This window comes from Lingula anatina, chromosome 10 (assembly GCF_051362555.1).
Source record: "Lingula anatina isolate TDL-2025a chromosome 10, LinAna3.0, whole genome shotgun sequence".
Taxonomy (NCBI): Eukaryota; Metazoa; Brachiopoda; class Lingulata; order Lingulida; family Lingulidae; genus Lingula; species Lingula anatina.
The window spans coordinates 17,478,364-17,497,428 of NC_141776.1; the positions used below are offsets into that span (position 1 = coordinate 17,478,364).

The following is a 19,065-nucleotide window of genomic DNA, read 5'->3' on the forward strand; positions in this document are numbered from 1 at the left end:
AATCTTGTGTATGTTTGTAAGAATTTCCCTGTGAAATTTCAGCTCTCGTGCACCTTGCGAGATTTGAAAAATGGCGACCATCCAAGAGCAGACCGCTGACACGTCTTCGCCGTCGTCTCAGCCGAATAATCCTCTATCTAGAAAACTGAATAAAATTCTAGATACAAGACTTGATAATGATAAGGTAAAGATTATTTGTGTATCAAAGCTCGTCGTGGTCGTCTTTGTATACAACTTGCAGCTAACCAAACAGGCGCACGGCAGGCCGTGAACAATTAATGTTGAATTTCCAACTTAACTACAGGAATTTGTACCTGCAGCCAGATTGTCAAACCTTCAGATAAATCGTTAAAATGAAAAACACCTACTCATAAAAGCCTTTTGATGACAAGTGCTAGGATCACTTACATGGGAACAAAGAAAAATACAGCAAAATTACTTTCTATTTGTATTACCACTACCGTCCCAAACCCAGGACCATTTGACTTTTGTCCACACTGTACTGTCAGAAACCCCTGTACCCTGCCGACAACATCAGGCATAGCATGGGCTCAAATCTTTCAAATGCCATGCTATTGCATCTGGCTTCTAACCATGGAATCGTTATCGAGGGACGCACATTCATTTTAAATCCAGTCCTCATTCTTCGGTGTGACTGAAATGTGCAATACACCGCAATATAGGGCAACACAGCGCAACACAGCGCAATACACTTCAAAATTCAAATCCAGTTGCAATTACACTAAAGAAATTACTATTCCCAGCAAAGTAGGGTGATATAAAAACCTATATTACTAGGTAAGTAATATCGTTGATATAACTTAACAAATCAGCAAGACTTTTATATTGTCCGGTTGGCAGCCATGTTGGCTAGTGGCTCTTCTTGGATATATTACTGGCCAAGAAGAGCTACTCCCCAACATGGCGGCTGACCAAACAATGAAAAAATTGTCAAGTTGTATCAGCAATATTAATTACTATGTATTATATTTTGCTTTTATATCACCCTATTTTATTTGAGATTACCCTTTCCTGTGTTTACTTGCAACTGAACTTGTCTTATCAAGTGTATATTGCACTGTGTTACGCTGTATTGCAGTGTATTGCGCATTTCAGTCACACCCCTCATTCTGTGCTGGAGCTGTTCTGTTACTTTGAAAGAAATGGTTCGTAGCAATGTGAAGGGAAAAATGAATACATGTGGTAATAATAATAGTCAAAATAATAATAATTAAAGCCTTGGCTTATTTCAAAGAAATCAGAAGTAAATATTTTCAATTGCCAGTACAAACTTTCCTTTTACTTTCAGGAAATGCTGGAAGCTCTTAAAGCTCTGTCCAGTTTCTTCAGTGAAAACACTTTGAGGAACAGAAGAAACCTGAGAGGAGATGTCGAGAGGAGGAGTTTGGCCATCAATGAGGATTTCATTCAGGCTTTCCAGCAAGTTAAAGAGGTCTCTGTCTCACTGTCTCTCTCTCTCTCTCTCTGATTTGTATTATATATCTATATATATAGATAAATAATTTTACATCTTAAAATGTTATTTATTTGTTGCTTAAATTTTAATGAGATATCTTAATTCATGTTAATTTTGTTTTAAATTAATATTATTCATATTTCAGCAACTCGACTCTGTCTATGAAGATGTGAAAGGAATGAGTGAGTGTTGTCAGGACATGACCACTAGATTAAAGGTAAACTTCCTATTCTTTTTTGCTCCTATAAACCAATTCAAATTTAATATGATAAGTACTTTAGTAGTCTTTGTGAAAATGGGATGCTTTGTACTGCTTTGGTTCACTATTTTGTGTGTTTAGTCCTTTATCTGTATGTATGTTTGTTTATTAGGATATTAATTGAAAATTACAATTTTGAGTTTTTTTAATGTTCAATGTTTGTTTATAATTGTCTATCCTGCAGTTATTATTTTTATTATTAATGTTGTTGTTTTTATATGCTGAGTCTGTGACAGTCATTATTTTGCAATATCTGCAGCATGTAAAATGCAGATTCACATCAAGAATGTCTCTTTTCCCAGGCAGCAAAGGAGCAGACCCATGATTTGATCAACCAGACAACTCAGTTGCAAACAGAAAGGTAAATGTGTTGACCAATACACACTTCTTGGTGTTATATCTGCTTGTCATATTCTCAGAATGCTATTACTCTTGCATGACCGGTAATAAATCTTAGACGCTAATACATAATGTAAGCACAGCTTCTGCAGGGGCGTAACCAGACCTTTAAAAATTGTACGCACTTGTATTTCTTTACTGTGTGTGTGTGTGGGGGGGGGGGGGGGGGGGGGGGGGGGGGGGGGGGCAGAACAATTGTGCCTTTACAGTTGATACAGAGGATTTGTACATACAGGTGACTTTAATAAGCAGAGGATTTTCTTTTATATTCCGTGAAAAATACATTAAATTTATGTAAAATAATATCATGGTTGGCCAAAAAATTGTACGCACAGTGCATCTGTGCATATGCCTAGTTACGCCCATGTTCTGCTTTTCAAAACAAAATTCTCCAGAATAAATTTAACTCTTCTCTTTTTTGTGTGTGTAATTAGCCAGAGGCTACAGATGAGAGCACAAGTGGCAGATGCTTTTCTGGCCAAATTCCAGCTAAAACCAGAAGAGGTGAAAATTCTTAGAGGAACTCGGGATGGTGCCCTGCATCCAGTAAGTGTGTCTGCAAATTAAGGTATACTGTATGTGATGTAGAGAGTTGCAAATGCCTGTGAATTATTTATTTATTCAGCCTCGAATTAATGTCATATCCATGGAAATGTATGCAGTGCTTGGAATTATCGTTTTCAGTTATAAGCACTACCAGGGGTTGATTTTACTTTTGTATTTATTTATTTATTTAATTAATTATATATTTATTTCAAAATCTGTCATATTCCAGGACTTCTTCAAAGCTTTGGCCCGCGTAAAACAGATCCACACTGACTGCAAGGTGTTACTCAGAACAAATCAACAGACAGCAGGGTGAGTGGTGGAACATTGCCTAGTATAAAGAGGAAGCGCACGAAGTGTTACTATTTTAAATCAAAATCAAATGAAGGGGGATATTAAATGAGAGGGAGGCTTGGGAATATATGTCTAATCAATTATTGTATGAGTTAATTAATTGAAGATGTATAGTGTTGTAGGTTGGAGATAATGGAATCAATGGCACTACATCAGGAGTCAGCATACGAGAGACTGTACAGGTGGACACAGAGTAAGTCAGGCCTGGAGGCAGACATTATCGGGGGGGGGGGGAATGTTTTTCTGAAAAATGGGACCTTCTGACCCTTTTAGTTGATCCAAATTTAGAAATGGCCACAAATTTGATTTAAATTACTGTCTACAGGCCTGTGTAATAATGTAGAATCTGCAATTTTCTTACAATCTCAAACTTTGAGTAAGGCAGTTATTAGAGGGTCTTTGTAATTAGATTTGAAATCTGTTTAAAGAGGATTTTTAGTTGGTGTCTCACCAATCTGTCTTTCAGGCCTATTAATCCTGCCCAGATTTGAATCTCCACCATGAAACTAGTAGAAAATATTGCCATTTCTTCTCTCCAGATGAATGCAGGGCTCTGAGCAATGAGTCTCCAGATATCAGTTCTCAGCTCTGTTTGGGTTTAGAGGCACTACAGGACAGACCAGTGCTCTTCAGGTAGTTATGTAGTGTATTTTGATTATTATAATTATTATTATTGTTATTATTGAAATATATTGAAATCAGCTTGTGATATAAGCCTCCTACAGTACTTGTACTGAGATCAGTTTACTACTGGACTATTTAGTCTTATAAAATTATACATTTCAAACTCAGTAATCTGATAAAATGTCAGAGGTTGTTTTTGATTATTTTGTTCACTGAAGTATAGATTATCAGTATTGCATATTCGTGTGTGTTGTAGGTATTCTCTGGATGAGTTTGGTACAGCCAGAAGGACAGCCATTGTGAGAGGGTTCATTGATGCTTTAACAAGAGGAGGTAAGTACTGGCTCAACTGAATGTTTCACTTGTTCAAATAGTCCAACTAGTTTAGTAATGAATTGCCCAAACCCTGTTAAGGGCATTTCAAATGAAACACTGTAACAGTTTCATTTTTAGATAATGTGAAATGAATATCTCACTCATTTGACCTACATGATTATTCATTTATAGAATGATTCAATGAATAACCATTCTTGAATTTACAGAATGTTTTAAATAATATTTATTTATTCAGGAAAATAAAGGTATCTTCAGATATTTTTCCTGAGATACTCTGCTCGTGCAAATGGCATCATTTCTTTTCTTTAAGGTCCAGGAGGAACACCAAGACCTATTGAATTACATTCCCATGATCCTTTGCGGTACGTGGGTGACATGTTGGCATGGTTACACCAGGCAACAGCATCAGAAAAAGAACATCTACAGACTCTACTGAAGAAGTGCAATAATTGTTGTAAGTATTAACTGTAGGGGGCACTACATTAAAAGATGGGCCTTAGGTACATCACATTGTTTTGATTATAAATAGCTTGTTCTGTATTTACCCACTGCATTATTTTGTACTAACATTTTTACATTGGATTCATGGATATTTTTATAATATTGTTGTGACTCAGGGAAGATCCTTTACGGCCCCATGTACAGGAAAAAGACTGGTATATATAGTGGTCTGTATGGATATGAACTGATAGAAGAGGCTGTCATGAAAGCTGATGAAGGTCAGAAGATGGGAACATTTGGTGTACTTGTTGTCAGGGAAACAATATAGTTGTGTATTAAAAGAGGGCAGGGCCTATCAGATTTGGTGCATTTGTTGCTGTTGTTAGGGAAACAAAATGGTTGTACAATATCAGAGGGCAGGACCAATCAATGTATTTGTTTTTGTGAACTTCAAGTAAATGAATTGGTTGGGTGATGTTTTTTTTTACAGGTGTAGTCTGAGGGTCAAACTTTTTGATTATTTTTTTACCTCTGTGTAAGAAGAGTGTCATGGCATTGTAATGAATAGATATTATGAAGATAAAAGGCAAACAGAGTTCGCGTATTAACTGTACTTTCCCTTTTACGTGGTATCATTGTCATTGACTTTTATTGGTTTTCAGAACCGGTGGCTCCCAAGTGGTTAGAATTCTTGTTAATTTTGATTTCACTTGGGTTTTTGGGTTTGAAAATACTATCTCTCTCCTCTTTCTAGCTTTGGAAAATCTATATGTTTTAAATAATTTTTAGTTATCTTTATTTATATTTACAGTTTAATTGCAGCTTAGGAGTGGGAAGGTGGCACAAATTAGAAATGTACAATAAATGTTTTCTTTTGTTTATACATCTGTAAGTATACAGGTTAATCTTTGTGTCACATTAAATATTTCTTAATGAAAAGACAAAATTTTATTTATTGTGTTACTATTGCGTATTACATTGACTATGGCCAAACATTTAAACATAAGTATATAAATTGATCAACCGAAAGAAATGGACTTGTTAAAAATTTTCATTAGTTATTTAAATATAGAATGCAGATGGGTAATAGTGTTCCTTTGTCTCTTTAAATGTGAAGAACTAAATTTGAAGGTTTACTAGGAAGCATAGGACTGAAACTATGAAGGAATATAACATTAAAATAAAGTCACCATGTGGTAAAAAAAAACTGTAAAAACTAGTGAATAACTTTTTATTGCTTTACCAGGGCACTGTCCAGAGCAGAGACACACTACAACATTGGCTAGTAAGTAAATACCTCATCTGCGCCTTGATTTTCTAGATAATATTTGATTTGCATTTCAGCCAATGAGGGGACAATTCAAGACATTTTAGGCCATATCACAGAGGGTGTTTGCAGACCTTTTAAGGTTAGTTTTTTAGAGTGGTTTGACCTAGATTATTTGTACTTAAATGTTAAATCAGGTGCCAATCACATCTGTAACAGAGACGAAATGCGTTTTTTGATGTCTTCACTCTTGATAAAAGAGTAAGTCATTTAGAGCTTGAGACTTAACCTGTTAAAAAAGTAATGAAATGAGGTTTTTAACCATCATCAAAGGGCCTTGGTCACATGACACTCGAGTGATTATGTCATTGTAGATAAAAGTTTCTTTAGAATGCTTTACTTTTTTATCATGACTTGTAGGAGAGAATTATAAAGGTATTTGCCCATATTCTTGTCTGTTCTTCCAGGTGAGAGTGGAGCAGGTAGTGGTGGCAGAGCCAGGACCTGTCCTGTTGTATAAACTCACCAATCTACTCAAGTTCTATGAACACACGATAGGGTGAGCTATATGGTATCATTTTTTCGGAATTTTGAATTTCAGTTTTTCTCTGATGATCAAATCGTTGATAAATGTGAAAAAAAACCTGTCAACAGTAGCTAGCAACAAAATAAAAAAAGATTAGAGAAGGAAAACTTGAAATAAATAATAACAGTTTATAGCATACTAAGTAATACAGAGAAATGTAAAAAGGAAAAAAAGGCTCATATTGACAAGGGATCCATTGATTGATATTCATGTACGTAAAATGTTTTTCCATCCAGTCAGCTGCTGTCTAAAGACGCCTCTCTTCTGGGCACCCTGGACGAAGCTCACGTCTTGAGCTCTAAGATGTTCTTTAACAGTCTGAACATACATGCAGCAAGGCTTCTGGATAAGGTATTGTAGTTTATCAGATAAAAATCATTCTTATAAATATTGATGTATAATTAAGCACTTTGGTGACAATTTTCTGTATCAAGGCATAAAAATGAAATTGTGATACATAAGCTTGAGCCAGGCTTCAGTTTAGGAATCCTGTACTTGGGTCAAGGTTAATTTTTATGTTACTAGGCCAGAAACCATGTCTTACAGATTAAAAAGATGAATTTGGCAACAACCACAAAGTTTGCACACCTCGGATATTTTATTGCTCCAACAGGTTGAGCTTCCTCCTGCTGAGCTGGGACCCACTGGACCCCTGAACCAAACGCTACAGCTGCTGAAAGATGTGTTGTCTTCCCATGATTCCTCAGTGGTGTCAATAGATGACAGGCAGAAGGATTTCTCTAAGGTATAATTTTTTAATTCCAGTGGCCATGTTTTTAAAGTTTAATGACCTTCTTTTTCTGGTAACTTTTCACAAAGGTCCAATTATTCACGTACTTAATTGATGTTCGACGGTAGATGGTTTGTAAGGTATGAGCTCTTGTACCTTTTTACTCAATTTTACAACTGCTTCCTACTGTGACTTTGGATGGAAGTTGCCATGAGGGCAAATTAAAAGTGACAAAAAATCTGTTACACAGCAATTTAGTTTCATGTGCATCAACAACAAAAAAGAAGACTACTCAGTCATCCACATGGTGAGCTACTTGTTTTCAAGAACACTTGCCCAGATATATAGATATTGGGATTAGACAGGGCTGGGTATTATGGAAAGGTACCCTGATCCCCTTGAAGGAGCTGACCACAGTGATTTGTATTCCAGATCATGTCCAGTGTGATTGACCCCCTGATCCAGATGTGCTCTCTCTCGGCCAGTAAACTGACCACGGTGGACATGGCCACCTATATGATCAACTGTCTGTACACCATGCAGAGTGCCCTGGCCCTGTTTGAATACACTGACCAGAGACTGGAGATGTTACAGGCACAGGTAAGTATACAGGATTAATAGAATTGTTTGTCCTAGCTTTGAATCACATAGATTATATCAAAAAAGTAATGCCATAATGTGGTCACCAGCAAAGATAAATTTGATTTGTATTTTTATTTTGGCAAAGTTGCATGGTGGGATACAAAAAGGAACATTTTGAATGCCTTTTACATGTGTATTAAAAATGGAGATTTAAATGATCTAATAACCTAGTCTGTGATTACATGAAATTTTACTTGTTCAATTTCAGATTGATGCCCATATAGACACACTGATCAGTGAACAGGCATCTCATATCCTGCACAGAGTTGGGCTTGCCAGTACGTATGGTATAGTGCAGCAACATCAGCCAAAACAGGTGGGTTTTGATTCTCTCACTCTGTGTGTGTGTGTGTGTGTGCATGTGTGCGTGTGCATGTAAAGTATAAAGTATAAAGTTTTAGATTTCCTCTTGATGCTCTGTGGAATTGTTTCTATCTATCTATGTATTTTTCCCCTAATGATATTTTAGGGTCCATTGTCATCTATCCCTGGAATGGAGCCAGGGACACTCAAGGGTGCTATAGTAAGTACTGATATTATATATTTGATGATGATGTATAATGATGCAGAAGAATAGATTAATTAATGGGGTTTGAGTAAGTTCTTGTTTAGTGATGTTATATATATTTGATGAAGATGATGCATATGATGATGATGTAGATTATTTCCTTAAAAAGTTGTTGGAAAAACCATTTGTTATTGAGTATGTATATGTAAATATAGTTGCTAATTCATTAAACATTGAATTATTTAGTTGATTAAGTAGTTAAACAATTGCACTTCTTACGATTTTCTTTCCAGGCCAAGTTTGACAGTTTCTTGTCCACTCCTGATGGTTACATATTACAGCAGTGTAGCCTACTTCAGAGTACCACTGTAAGGTAAGGTCCACTTGGTAAAAGAGATGGGGTGTACTTCTTGTCCATAAATTCCTCCTTTTTTGGTCGAAAAAGAGATTTAAGAAAGTTCCTGGATTTTGTATGAAATTATAGGGAGAGTTTCTGGTAAAGAAATGAGGGTTTTCTTTCTTTCCTCAATATTATAGTCTACTAATAACAAAAAAAAAAAAAAAAAAATTGATTTAAAAAATCAGAGAAATGTTCCAGAGATGCTCTATGGTAAACCAATCACATTCCATCTGAAGTTTTTAATAAAATATATCTAAATTTTCAGAGAAACAACAAGGAAACGTTCTATGGAGCTGATTGTGTCAGCGTATGAGGAGCTGTACACTGCTATCACCAACCCTCAGAATGGGTACAAAGACCCCCAAAATCTCATGCCTCGAACCCCTGAACAAGTAAAACATCTGTTGATATAGAAAACTCTGTTACATGTTTGGTGCACACATATTGATGATTTATTTTTTCATATTTATTGAATGTTTTTTCCTTTGGTTGGGGGGGGGGGGGGGGTGGAAGAGGTACAATTGATGATGATCCAATTTCTGGTTGAAAATCCACAGTTTCGGACAAGGACTACCAGGTTACATTGTTTTTTGTCCCAAGTGGTGCATTTTATATCAAAATGTATACAAAGAAGAGGAGCCAAGGAGTGCATGTATAATTTCTTAATAGGTCTAATGAGGAACAGTGCCTAAAAAACCAGAGGAACTAAAGGACCTCAGAAACTGGGACTTGGGTTGCAATACCTTTAACTTGTATTTATAATGGGATTCTTTAATGGAATTTTCATTTCAGTATGCAGTTAAAAAATTTAATGAAAATTGTTTATATATGGGGAGGTTTATGGTAGGGATTTTTAAAAATAATAAAAACAGGGATGCTAGTCTTCCGGTTTTTACCGGAATTCCGGTTTTTTGCGTCCAGTTATAAAATTTTCTGGTACTATATTTTGTTCCGGAATTCTCATTTTTAACGTGGTCGCGGACTGGACGAACGATGCGTCAGACGAACGTCGCATTTCAACCATTGCGACAGAGCTGCGTTTCAACACAATATCTAGTCACAACCGTAGCACGTGATTTATTTATGGCGCTTGATTGGTTGGAAATGTAGGCTTTAATGTCGGCACCCATGTGGAAAGTTTTGACACCGCGTGCGCGGAATTTTGAACTAAACCAAACTAAATGGATTTCGCGGAGAGGGGAACAGACGATATTAGAAACATCGACATTACTGTCAAAAATAGATTTAGTTGGAGTTGGCTGGAGGAAAAGGAAAATAATGACGATTTTTTTTCTACCTATGTTCGGAAGCGAAAGTCCCCCGGAGAAGCTTGGTGTGTATGGTGCAACGACGTGATCCGGTACGGAAGCAGTGGTAAAAAAGCTCTGAAAAACCATGCTAAAACAACTAAGCATGCCAAAGCACGTAGTTGTCTTTACACATTTTTGTTGCTTGGGCATTACCACGAAAGTCATTATCAATCTTTGAAAATGATAAATGAAAGGGATTAATATTTAGTGACTATCATTATCATGCTGGTGATTATCAAGCTTACGTGAGGGATCATTACTGTCTACTATGGGTGGTAGGTGTTTATGTACTGATGGCACTTCCATCTTGTCAATGTCAAGATTATCCTTGGAAACAACTGTTGAAAATTACCATGAAGTTGTGATGACATATATTGCAATATATTTATTAAATAAAATTTGAAATATAGTAATTGTTTCATAATCAATTTGTACCCCCCCCCCCCCCCCCCCCCCCCCCCCCCGCCCGTCTTTGCCAAAAAAAAGTTCAGGTTTTCTCTCCGGACCCCACTAGCATCTCTGTAAAAAGTGCTATATTTTTCTTAGATATTTTCTAGTTTTTATCTGTAAAAGTGGCTGTTTAAAACCTTAACAGGCCAGATAACACGTGCTAAGATGCATGAACTTTGATTTGAAATTTTTAACAGCATTTCTCAGTGAAATTGATTTGATGAAATTTTATTTATTTGGCAAAAGCCAAAAATTTGATATTAAGTAATTCTGATAGAGAAACTTTGGGGGCTCTTGCCATATTTTTGTGCAAAAAAAATAACCCTATTTTCTTTCACAGTGGCTCTCGTCGTTTGAACTACCATTAAATAATTCATCAGTTGGGAGTCCAAAAAATTTCTTTAACACTGCTGGTATAGCAACAATGTATGGTTGTACATTTGACTGGATTGTATGTGTTCTCTGCATTTGGCCTTTTTAACTCTATACCAAAGACATGCAGTAAATTTGAACAACAGACATGATTTTGAAATTATTTATTAAGAATTTTCATATGCCTTGCTTCTGATTATGATTTTATCATTAACATAACCTAAATATCAGTGTCACTGATATTACTTCAAATTAAATAAAAGGTATTTTCCAGTGATTCTTCAAACAAAACTGCACAAGCCAGTTAAACATATGATAACTTGTACTTAAAAAGTTTTCAAGTTTAATGAAATATACATGATGATTGAAGCATGGACTTGATGATCGGCATTTTATATACAATCATTATGACAACATGAATAACAGGTTGGAGTCGAATTAAATATTTGCACCAATTTACAAAATTAATTAAATAGTAGAATTCTTATAATTTATTTTTGTTATTTATGTAAAAATTCAGCAGTTTCCCCAGAAAGCTGCCCATACTAGCGTACATTAACAGCAGTAGAGCATCTACACACACTGGACAAAAGAAGTGTCACCCCCTAACTCAGAGTAATAAAAGTAGGCAGATCTTGGGTACTTATAATGCCTGGTCTACTTATAATGTCACTAATGAGTATAAAACTGCTATACCAAGGAATTGTATTGTTGGTCTTGTACATGTACAGCAAATGTTATTCCTGTCTTCCTCCAATATGGCAGGATACAGGTAATTATCTAACGGCTATAGGTGCAAGTTATAAACCTGAAGAGGCGGAATATAAGCAATGTCAGTATATCGATACAATTGAATTGTTTAGTCAGAACCGTGCAGAGGGTCTGGTCTCAGTATAGAAACACTGGATCAAGAGACAAATTGTCTCTGATGGGTCGTCCAAGAAAAACTACTGGCCGTAAAGACCGACGACTGATTTTGATGTCCAGGTTGTCAAAGTTCGACACTGCTTGTCAGTTGACAACACAGTGGAACAATTTCACACATAAGAATGTGTCTGTGATAATTGCTAGGCGTCGATTACATGCTCATAGAGTGTACAGCAGGGTAGCAAGACTGAAACCTCTTTTATCGTTACAAAACAGGCAACGTAGAGTGAACTAGGGTCAACAGGATCTGGAACTGGACAGTCCATGACAATTGGTCCTACATATTTTTTTCTGATGAGTGTCGCTTTGGTCTTACCTCTGATGGCAGACGGGTACGATGCTAGCGAACTGCTGGTAAAGCATTTAAACCACATGTACTTAATTTTCGAACCCAGAGCAGCATATTCATCATGGAGTGGGGCTGCATCAGCATCCATGGCGTGGGCGAATTGATAGTGGTTGATGAAAACATGAATCACTAGAAATATATCGATGTTTTGGAGTCAAGCTTGCTACCATCTATTACTAACATGTTTGGTGACAGGAATTATCCATTTGTTCACCAGGATGACAATGTTCCTTGTCACAGGACCAGAGCAGTTGATGATTGGTTTGACCAACAGGACATTCGCAGGGTGATGTGGCTTGCCCTGAGTCCGGTTGAAAACATAATAGAAAATGTGTGGAATGATATGTCAAAACTTTGGATAAATGCCCGTCTAACAAGCAGAGAAACTCTGTTATATTCAGTGTTTCATGCTTGGGCCAGCATAAGCCCTGAACGCATCAGACAATTATATGAATCCTTGCTTCGTATACTGGTACCTATTATTAGGTCACGTGGCTATGCCACTAAGTACTAATTTTGGACTTGAAATTGCATATTTTGGTAGAATGTATATTTTGTTCTCATTTTGTGATTTTTTTGTGAAATTTGATGTTAATAAAATGATACCAGGAGCATATCATTCCACAGTCATTTATCTCCCCCATAGTATTGGCTCAGTAGGGGTGACACTTCTTTTGTCCAGTGTGTGTATTTACAAACCCCTGAAATTATAGCATTTATTTTTTACAATAGCACACATGCTTTCAAAATAACTTCAGATTTCTTCACAAGCTTATACATAAGTGAAAATAAAAAGTGATTAGCAGCAGTTCAAACTTTTCCTTAAAAATGCTAAATACTATAAGCTAAAAATGGTTACATGGTATATGTATTTTTGTAAAATCACACAAGTTTTAAATATAAAGCTGTTTTTTTTATCTTGCCTTTTTGTAACCTGAACGTGGATGCTCATATTCCATCTCAATCAGTTATTGCACTTTCAGCTGCACTCTAATAAAAATTGTTTTTCAAAACTAAATTTCTGACATTAGAAATAATGTTAACAAGGAATTATTGTTTTCACTTTGGAAACACTTGGAAAAATATGCAAAATGACAACTCGTTGTTAATATTTATGCCCTTACTCTATACGTGTGACTTGCAGTAACTGATTTTTAAATTCTGTACAATGCTATATTTATTTCTTATAAAATATTATTATTATTATGACTCTTTTATTTTTATAAATATATAAATCTTAATATAAATCCTTACTGATCACATTACCAACAAAGTCATATAAGATCATTTTGTATTGTGCCACAGTTATTTGGAAGAACTCAAACATGGTGGCCATTGGTGATGTAAGGCCGTAATGATTTCACTCAAGAAACACTACATCAAATCATGAGCTAGGATTCAAATACCAGTACAACCTTCAAAACTACTGTATAGCAACTGAAGCAGATTCTTAATTTTAACCTTTTTCACAGTTTTTCTGTCTGGATTTGATATCTTAATAACATACATATTTTGTTTGGACAGAGCCATGACCTTCAAATTAAGAAAGCATGTATATTTACAAATTAAACATGCACATTCCCCTGTCTAGTGGGATTGGTATTGGGAAGAATCCAATTAAGCACCTCTTGGCCATACCAAACATAAGGTGGCCATCGACTGAAGCATAGATGTCACTGCAAAACAAGAATTGCAGCCTTTGCTGTTCTTCTCATTTCACAACGTAAAAACAATTTTTGCACTGATTTTTGCAGTGGTGCAACGATCTGTGACATTGATTAGGGCAGCTCTGTCACAATGAAGCCAAAAATTATAAATATTTCCACTTTGCTTAGGCAAAATTCCTCACTATTTTCCACTGATATGCCACTGCAACTCTCCTTAAAAGTAAATTGTTATACTTGGTTTCTTGCCATCTGCTGTCTCCTGCATGGCATTCTGTGGGAGAGAGTCTGTGCTGCTGTCATATGGGGTCACACTGACATCAGGGTCCAATGGGATCTTTACATGAAACAAATAATATCTACAGTTGAAAATGTTGTAAAAGCATAAAGTATTTTCTAATGCTTTCAGAAATTATCCACTATTTGCCATAAGTACCACAAAAAGCTATCACATTTAATTATAGCCTAAAGGTACACCTACTCAAGTTGTCAGATTGCAAAAGATTGCAGTACTGCCCTTTTGTAAAATTTACTCAGCGTTCACAAAGTAAAACTTTGTAATTCATAATACAAACCTCTGTTTGTGAATCCATGTGACGTGTCTTTCCCCAGGAGAGCTTTTTCACCTTCTTGGCCTTGTTGGCTTTTTCCTGCTGCACCAGCATCTGTGTGCTACCCTTATGGATACCATTTGGCAAACTTTCAGGCCCCGAGCTATGGATGCTTCCATTTCCTATGGAATTCTGGGACACTATGGAATTACGGGATGATATATCTCCATTCGGAGTCTTTGGTTTCATTTCACTGTCACTATCGTTATCGCTGTCTGCGTTCTCATTATATGGAGCGACAGCTGTACCAATTTCAATTTCACCCACACCCCGTATTGTGGTATCAACTTCGTCTGTGGATTCTGTCCCATATTGAAAACTGAACGCTGGATTCTCTAAAGCCAGTGGATTTTCCATGGTGGTTGTCATGGCGTCCAGGTCAATATGGAGGTCAGAATTCACAGACTCTGCAGGCGACAAAGATGGCGCGTAGTTTCTGACTGCTTTTGATGTGTTAATGTGGTTGGATTGTTTCTCTGGATTTAGACTTTTTCTAGATAAAAAATAAATAATGAGTGTCAGTGACATTGTACAGGTATAAAATTTCATCCTTATAGTATAAAATCAAAAAATTTTGTGTAGGCTTTTAGTTTTGTTATCTACTTTGTTGGTAAATATTATAGTTTTAATATGAAAAATATGAAAGAACTGTTACAGAGAATAAAAGGAAAAAGTTTCTAATGTTAACATTGTTAAATTTGGCCAAAAGCTATACATGGTGTAAATGGTTTTTCATTGTCTGTTTTGTTATGATGATCAGAAAGTAAATCATTTCTAAAAAAAGACCAATTTAAATTTAGCTTTTTAACCAGTAAGGTAACATGTTTTAGTTTTCCTCAATGAATCAGTCATGATATCAAGGACTCCTGATGAAAGTTCGCAACTTACTGCCCCATAGTTATAATATCGTTTTATTTACTTTATGCAGACATGGTTTACTTTCTTTATTAATCTACAGATGGCTTATAAAGATTTCAGTTTTGACTAGTAATGATTAAGCTTTTACTAGCAGCTATATGTTCTAAGCATATCTCTAATGGACGTGTTAATTTCTGGATAATAAAAAAACCCACTCCAGGATATTAAGAGGTTTACGGTAGGACAAGCAAAGGTTGATATCTATTCTAGACTAAGAGAGAGAATGAAGCAGTTTGATGACAAGCTCGTAGGGAGGGGGACAGGTGTCCAAGGGTTCAAAGAAACCACCCTTTTGGCCAAAAAATGGTCTCCATTATGTCAAGAGGTTGGGACAAGCAAAGGTAAAACATTTATTTTAGGCTTTTAGAGAATAAAGCTGCAGTTCGTTAGGGTTCATGCAGCATTGGCTGGCTGGCTTACAGGCAGATAGTTTGGGGTTAAAAGAAAACTGCCCCTCTGGCCAAAAAAAAGGTTCACTCTGAATCAAAGCATGGTCTAGGTTCTCTGCCATTTCTCAAGTTGGGTCAAGTTGAAAAAAGAGGTTCACTTTTTCAGAAAAAGATCTCCCTTTGGATTTGCCTGCTACAGACCTGGATGCTTAGGTTTTTATGGCAAGTTGTATAGCTATCATTATGGCAGCTACAAAAACAAGCTCAGGGTGCACTCACAATGAATCTATTTTACTAGGTAGTATGCACTTATTCCACAGGGACTCTTACTGAATGAAATCAGATTCACACACCTCCTTTTCCAAGTTTTCCAATTTTTTTCTGTATTCTACTTAATGCCAGGAAAAGGAGTGTTAATCTGTTAAATGTACTGCATTCAGAAAGAGTCCCCATGGAGCTAGTGTGCACTGGCTAGTACAATAGATTCATTGTGAATGTACCCCCAGATTGCCTAGACTATGTCAGGATGGAGGGGGGAATGTTGGGGGGGGGGGGGGGGGTCAAGCAGTAACTTTAAACACTCACATTCTTTTGAATATTAAACCAACACGAAAAGATTTAAAACATGCGGTGGCTCTGAAAGAAAAAGGTTAAGGTTTACATCAAGATGTTAGGTTACACAACATACAGCGTGTTAGGGTAAACTGAAGTTGAATGGTTAATTTTGATGTAGTATAGGGTTGTTGACTAAATAGATGTTGACATTTATTGGTTAATAACTACTGTAACGGTCAGTTGTCTAACTATTTGATTATGTGGAATCACTATATTCAGTGTTTGCCTCTTAGGAAAATTAGTTGCTGGACCAAAAGTCCGGCCATCTTGAAAAGTAGCTGGACTGAATGTCTGCCAGGTGGGAAAACTTCTCAGCCCATTCTGAAAGTTATCAGTCCCAGGCAGACGGTCCAGCGTTCATTTCTAACACTGACTATATTGATTATTTTTTAAATAAATATGTACCACTTGTGAGGCATGACATGAATGAACATACGTATCTGAACTAGACTAAGATGTAGAAAACGTCTTATCTTAATCACAAACATAATGCTATTAATATCATTAAATTCAGTTAACCAAACAAAAATTGTATAGTTAAAAAGAAAAAAAAGGAATCTGGCAAGAAGCAACTGTATACCAGCCATAAGCAAAAAATAATACTGATTCTGTTCATGCATGAATATGACATGATTCATGCACAAAATACACAAGACATTCCCTAGTATGGAGAAAATCATTCTCTGATAAAAGACATATGATGAACAAATTGCTGTGGCAAACAGGTGATAAAATAAAACATCTGACAGCCCCCTGTCTATTTATGTATAATTACTGGTATATAAGAATGATATAAAATAAATAAATGTGGTGATGATGATGATGATGAAAAGGCAAGTGAATAGATAAAAATAAATAAGGATGATAACATGCTCATGCTTTGTAAAACTTAGAAGAAATGAAATAAACAAAATAATTGTTCCTGATGTCTGTCATGCTTCAAGCTGTAGGCATTCCAACACAAATGGCTGATGACTGGATACATAGATCTAACTCAATGTGTTAGGTGTGCTCATTCCTATAGCAATTCTTACCAGTTGTTGTGGATATGATACAGAATTGTGTTGGGATGTGACAACTCCTCCCACCGAATGAGGTATTTGGACCTGTTTGAGGTGTGGTGGTTGCACTTCCCACCAAATGTGGTGGACAAAGAAGTATGTGTATTGCTAGATTGTTTGGATGTGACAGTGGTAGGTGTACCGAATGTGGTAGGTGTACCTTTTGATTGTGTTGAAATGTGACAGAGGCTCTTCTTAAATGTGGTAAGTGTACTTTCAGATTGTTTTTGTAAGTAGGCCTTTGGATTGTGTCCCAATTGCAGTAGGTGTGCTCCCAGATTGTGTTGGAATGTAACGTCAGTTTTTCCTACCTATATACACACTATCTACAGTTGTCTACACAAAAGAAGAGATCATCATAAGTCTATACTACTGATGCCACTGGGGGCATACATAGTAGGTTTATAGAGAGGATCAAACTGGGGAGTTCGCAGCTTGCGGTCCTTGTCTATTCTGTAAGTAAACAGAGAGACACTACACACACAATAGTGATAGATATGGAGTAGCTGTTAAGTAGAGGGAATATGAGACACGTGTCCTGGTTGATTATTATGAGAAACATAGAATATTAATTTTCTACTTAATGACAGGTGGGACATGTTTAAGAAATATGGGAAATATCACTAAATACTGAAAAAAGAAAGGATGAAAACACAGAGACAATCTAAACAGGTTATAGATACATACATGGTGAAGGTTCTATATCAGATAGAATCAGAAATCAGTAAGTAGGATGGAATGTTACAATAATTCACCTCAGAAGCTTCAAAAAGGAAACCTTCCTGGGCAAAGATTATTTGCATTTTTATTTGTCTTTGCCCCAAAAACCATGAGGTGACTTAGAAGATATAGTAGCATTTTCAGAGCCGATTTCTTTAAAAATATCAATCAATCATGGCTGAAAGCTCACCAGACCTTGCCCTCACTGTTGTGAGATTAGAAATCCTCAAATTCTATCTAGGCTACACACTAAAACTAATTCACCAGCATCTACTTACCTTTTCTTTATGTATACCAGAAGCACTATAAGTACAATGAGCAATATTCCCACCAGGGCGCCAAGTATGTAAATCAAGACATAATCGCCCTCTGCCATTCCTTTCACTTCAGCAGCCGCGGGCATTGTGGGTAGAGGCGGGAACTGGAGTGTGACTTCCGTTATGGCTTGTCTTGGCGGAATACCATCATCGAAAATTTTCACAGAGAAGGTGTAGGAATTCTGGGTGATGTTTTCCCCATGGGCCAGTATTGTGATCCAACCTCTGGAGTCGATTTGAAATAGTCTGGAAAATATGTATTAAAATTCTATTGAAGGGGATGTCCATGTATGTAAAATATCTGTTTTTATGATATTTCATGTTGCACATCATTGTGCACATCATGTACAAATAAAAAATTGAATTCCACAGTGAGGAGAAAAAATTCAAAGAAACGTAATAAGGAAAGTGATGGAGAAACAGCATTGCCCCCACCCGCTGCAACAAAACTGAATAATAAAAATAATGATGGTAATAATTATTATATATTAATTAGGCAAACCAACAAAAAACAATCATGTTGATCCTGTCTTAATATTATAGGTTTGCCGACACACACACACACACACAAGCCAGCAAAAGTTCACTTACTCCTGATACTTCCCCATCTCAAACACAAAACTAGTCATGGGGTCGGCATCAGTGGCATTAAGTTTCCCCAGCACGGCCCCGTGTGACCTTGACGTGGCATTGAAGTGGTAGCTGTCTGAGGAAACCTGGGGGTTGTTGTCGTTGACGTTAATCACTGTCACCATTAACAGTGTTGTATCGGTCTGAAATGTAGAGAAAAGTA

The 19,065-nt window shown here is 36.4% G+C and overlaps 2 protein-coding genes across 6 annotated transcripts in view; one reads left to right on the top strand and one right to left on the bottom strand.

The window, feature by feature from the left end:
- Nucleotides 1–13: 13 nt before the first annotated feature.
- On the top strand, nt 14–9,432 carry LOC106158156 (conserved oligomeric Golgi complex subunit 6-like). Its single transcript, XM_086997225.1, has 19 exons — nt 14–184; nt 1,310–1,453; nt 1,623–1,694; nt 2,039–2,097; nt 2,570–2,681; nt 2,911–2,993; nt 3,158–3,228; nt 3,575–3,668; nt 3,916–3,992; nt 4,306–4,449; nt 5,781–5,845; nt 6,171–6,262; nt 6,526–6,640; nt 6,903–7,034; nt 7,452–7,619; nt 7,870–7,977; nt 8,131–8,184; nt 8,463–8,542; nt 8,835–9,432. The coding sequence occupies exons 1-19, from the start codon at nt 71–73 to the stop codon at nt 8,980–8,982; spliced, it is 1,932 nt and encodes a 643-aa protein (XP_086853351.1). The 5' UTR covers nt 14–70; the 3' UTR covers nt 8,983–9,432.
- Nucleotides 9,433–13,583: 4,151 nt separating this feature from the next.
- The window catches only part of LOC106158157 (protocadherin-15), a 41,113-nt gene continuing 35,631 nt past the window's right edge, over nt 13,584–19,065 (bottom strand). For 4 of the 5 annotated variants that reach the window (XM_086997165.1, XM_086997164.1, XM_086997167.1 and 1 more), the window contains 5 exons: nt 18,864–19,045; nt 18,234–18,518; nt 16,145–16,195; nt 14,217–14,745; nt 13,584–13,978 (listed from right to left, as the gene is read on the bottom strand). In XM_086997165.1, the coding sequence (XP_086853291.1) occupies nt 13,859–13,978; nt 14,217–14,745; nt 16,145–16,195; nt 18,234–18,518; nt 18,864–19,045 (1,167 nt within the window). In that variant the 3' untranslated portion in view covers nt 13,584–13,858. The remainder of the gene's footprint in view (nt 13,979–14,216; nt 14,746–16,144; nt 16,196–18,233; nt 18,519–18,863; nt 19,046–19,065) is intronic. The other variant, XM_086997166.1, reaches the window with a different exon arrangement.

What these genes read in the sequence shown, in the direction of transcription:
- LOC106158156 (XM_086997225.1), top strand. Translation starts at nt 71, where the DNA reads ATGGCGACCATCCAAGAGCAGACCGCTGACACGTCTTCGCCGTCGTCT. An exon ending in GAAGAAGTGCAATAATTGTT is followed by an intron (nt 4,450 to 5,780) that starts GTAAGTATTAAC and finishes TTTGCATTTCAG; the next exon opens with CCAATGAGGGGACAATTCAA. An exon ending in AGCAACATCAGCCAAAACAG is followed by an intron (nt 7,978 to 8,130) that starts GTGGGTTTTGAT and finishes ATGATATTTTAG; the next exon opens with GGTCCATTGTCATCTATCCC.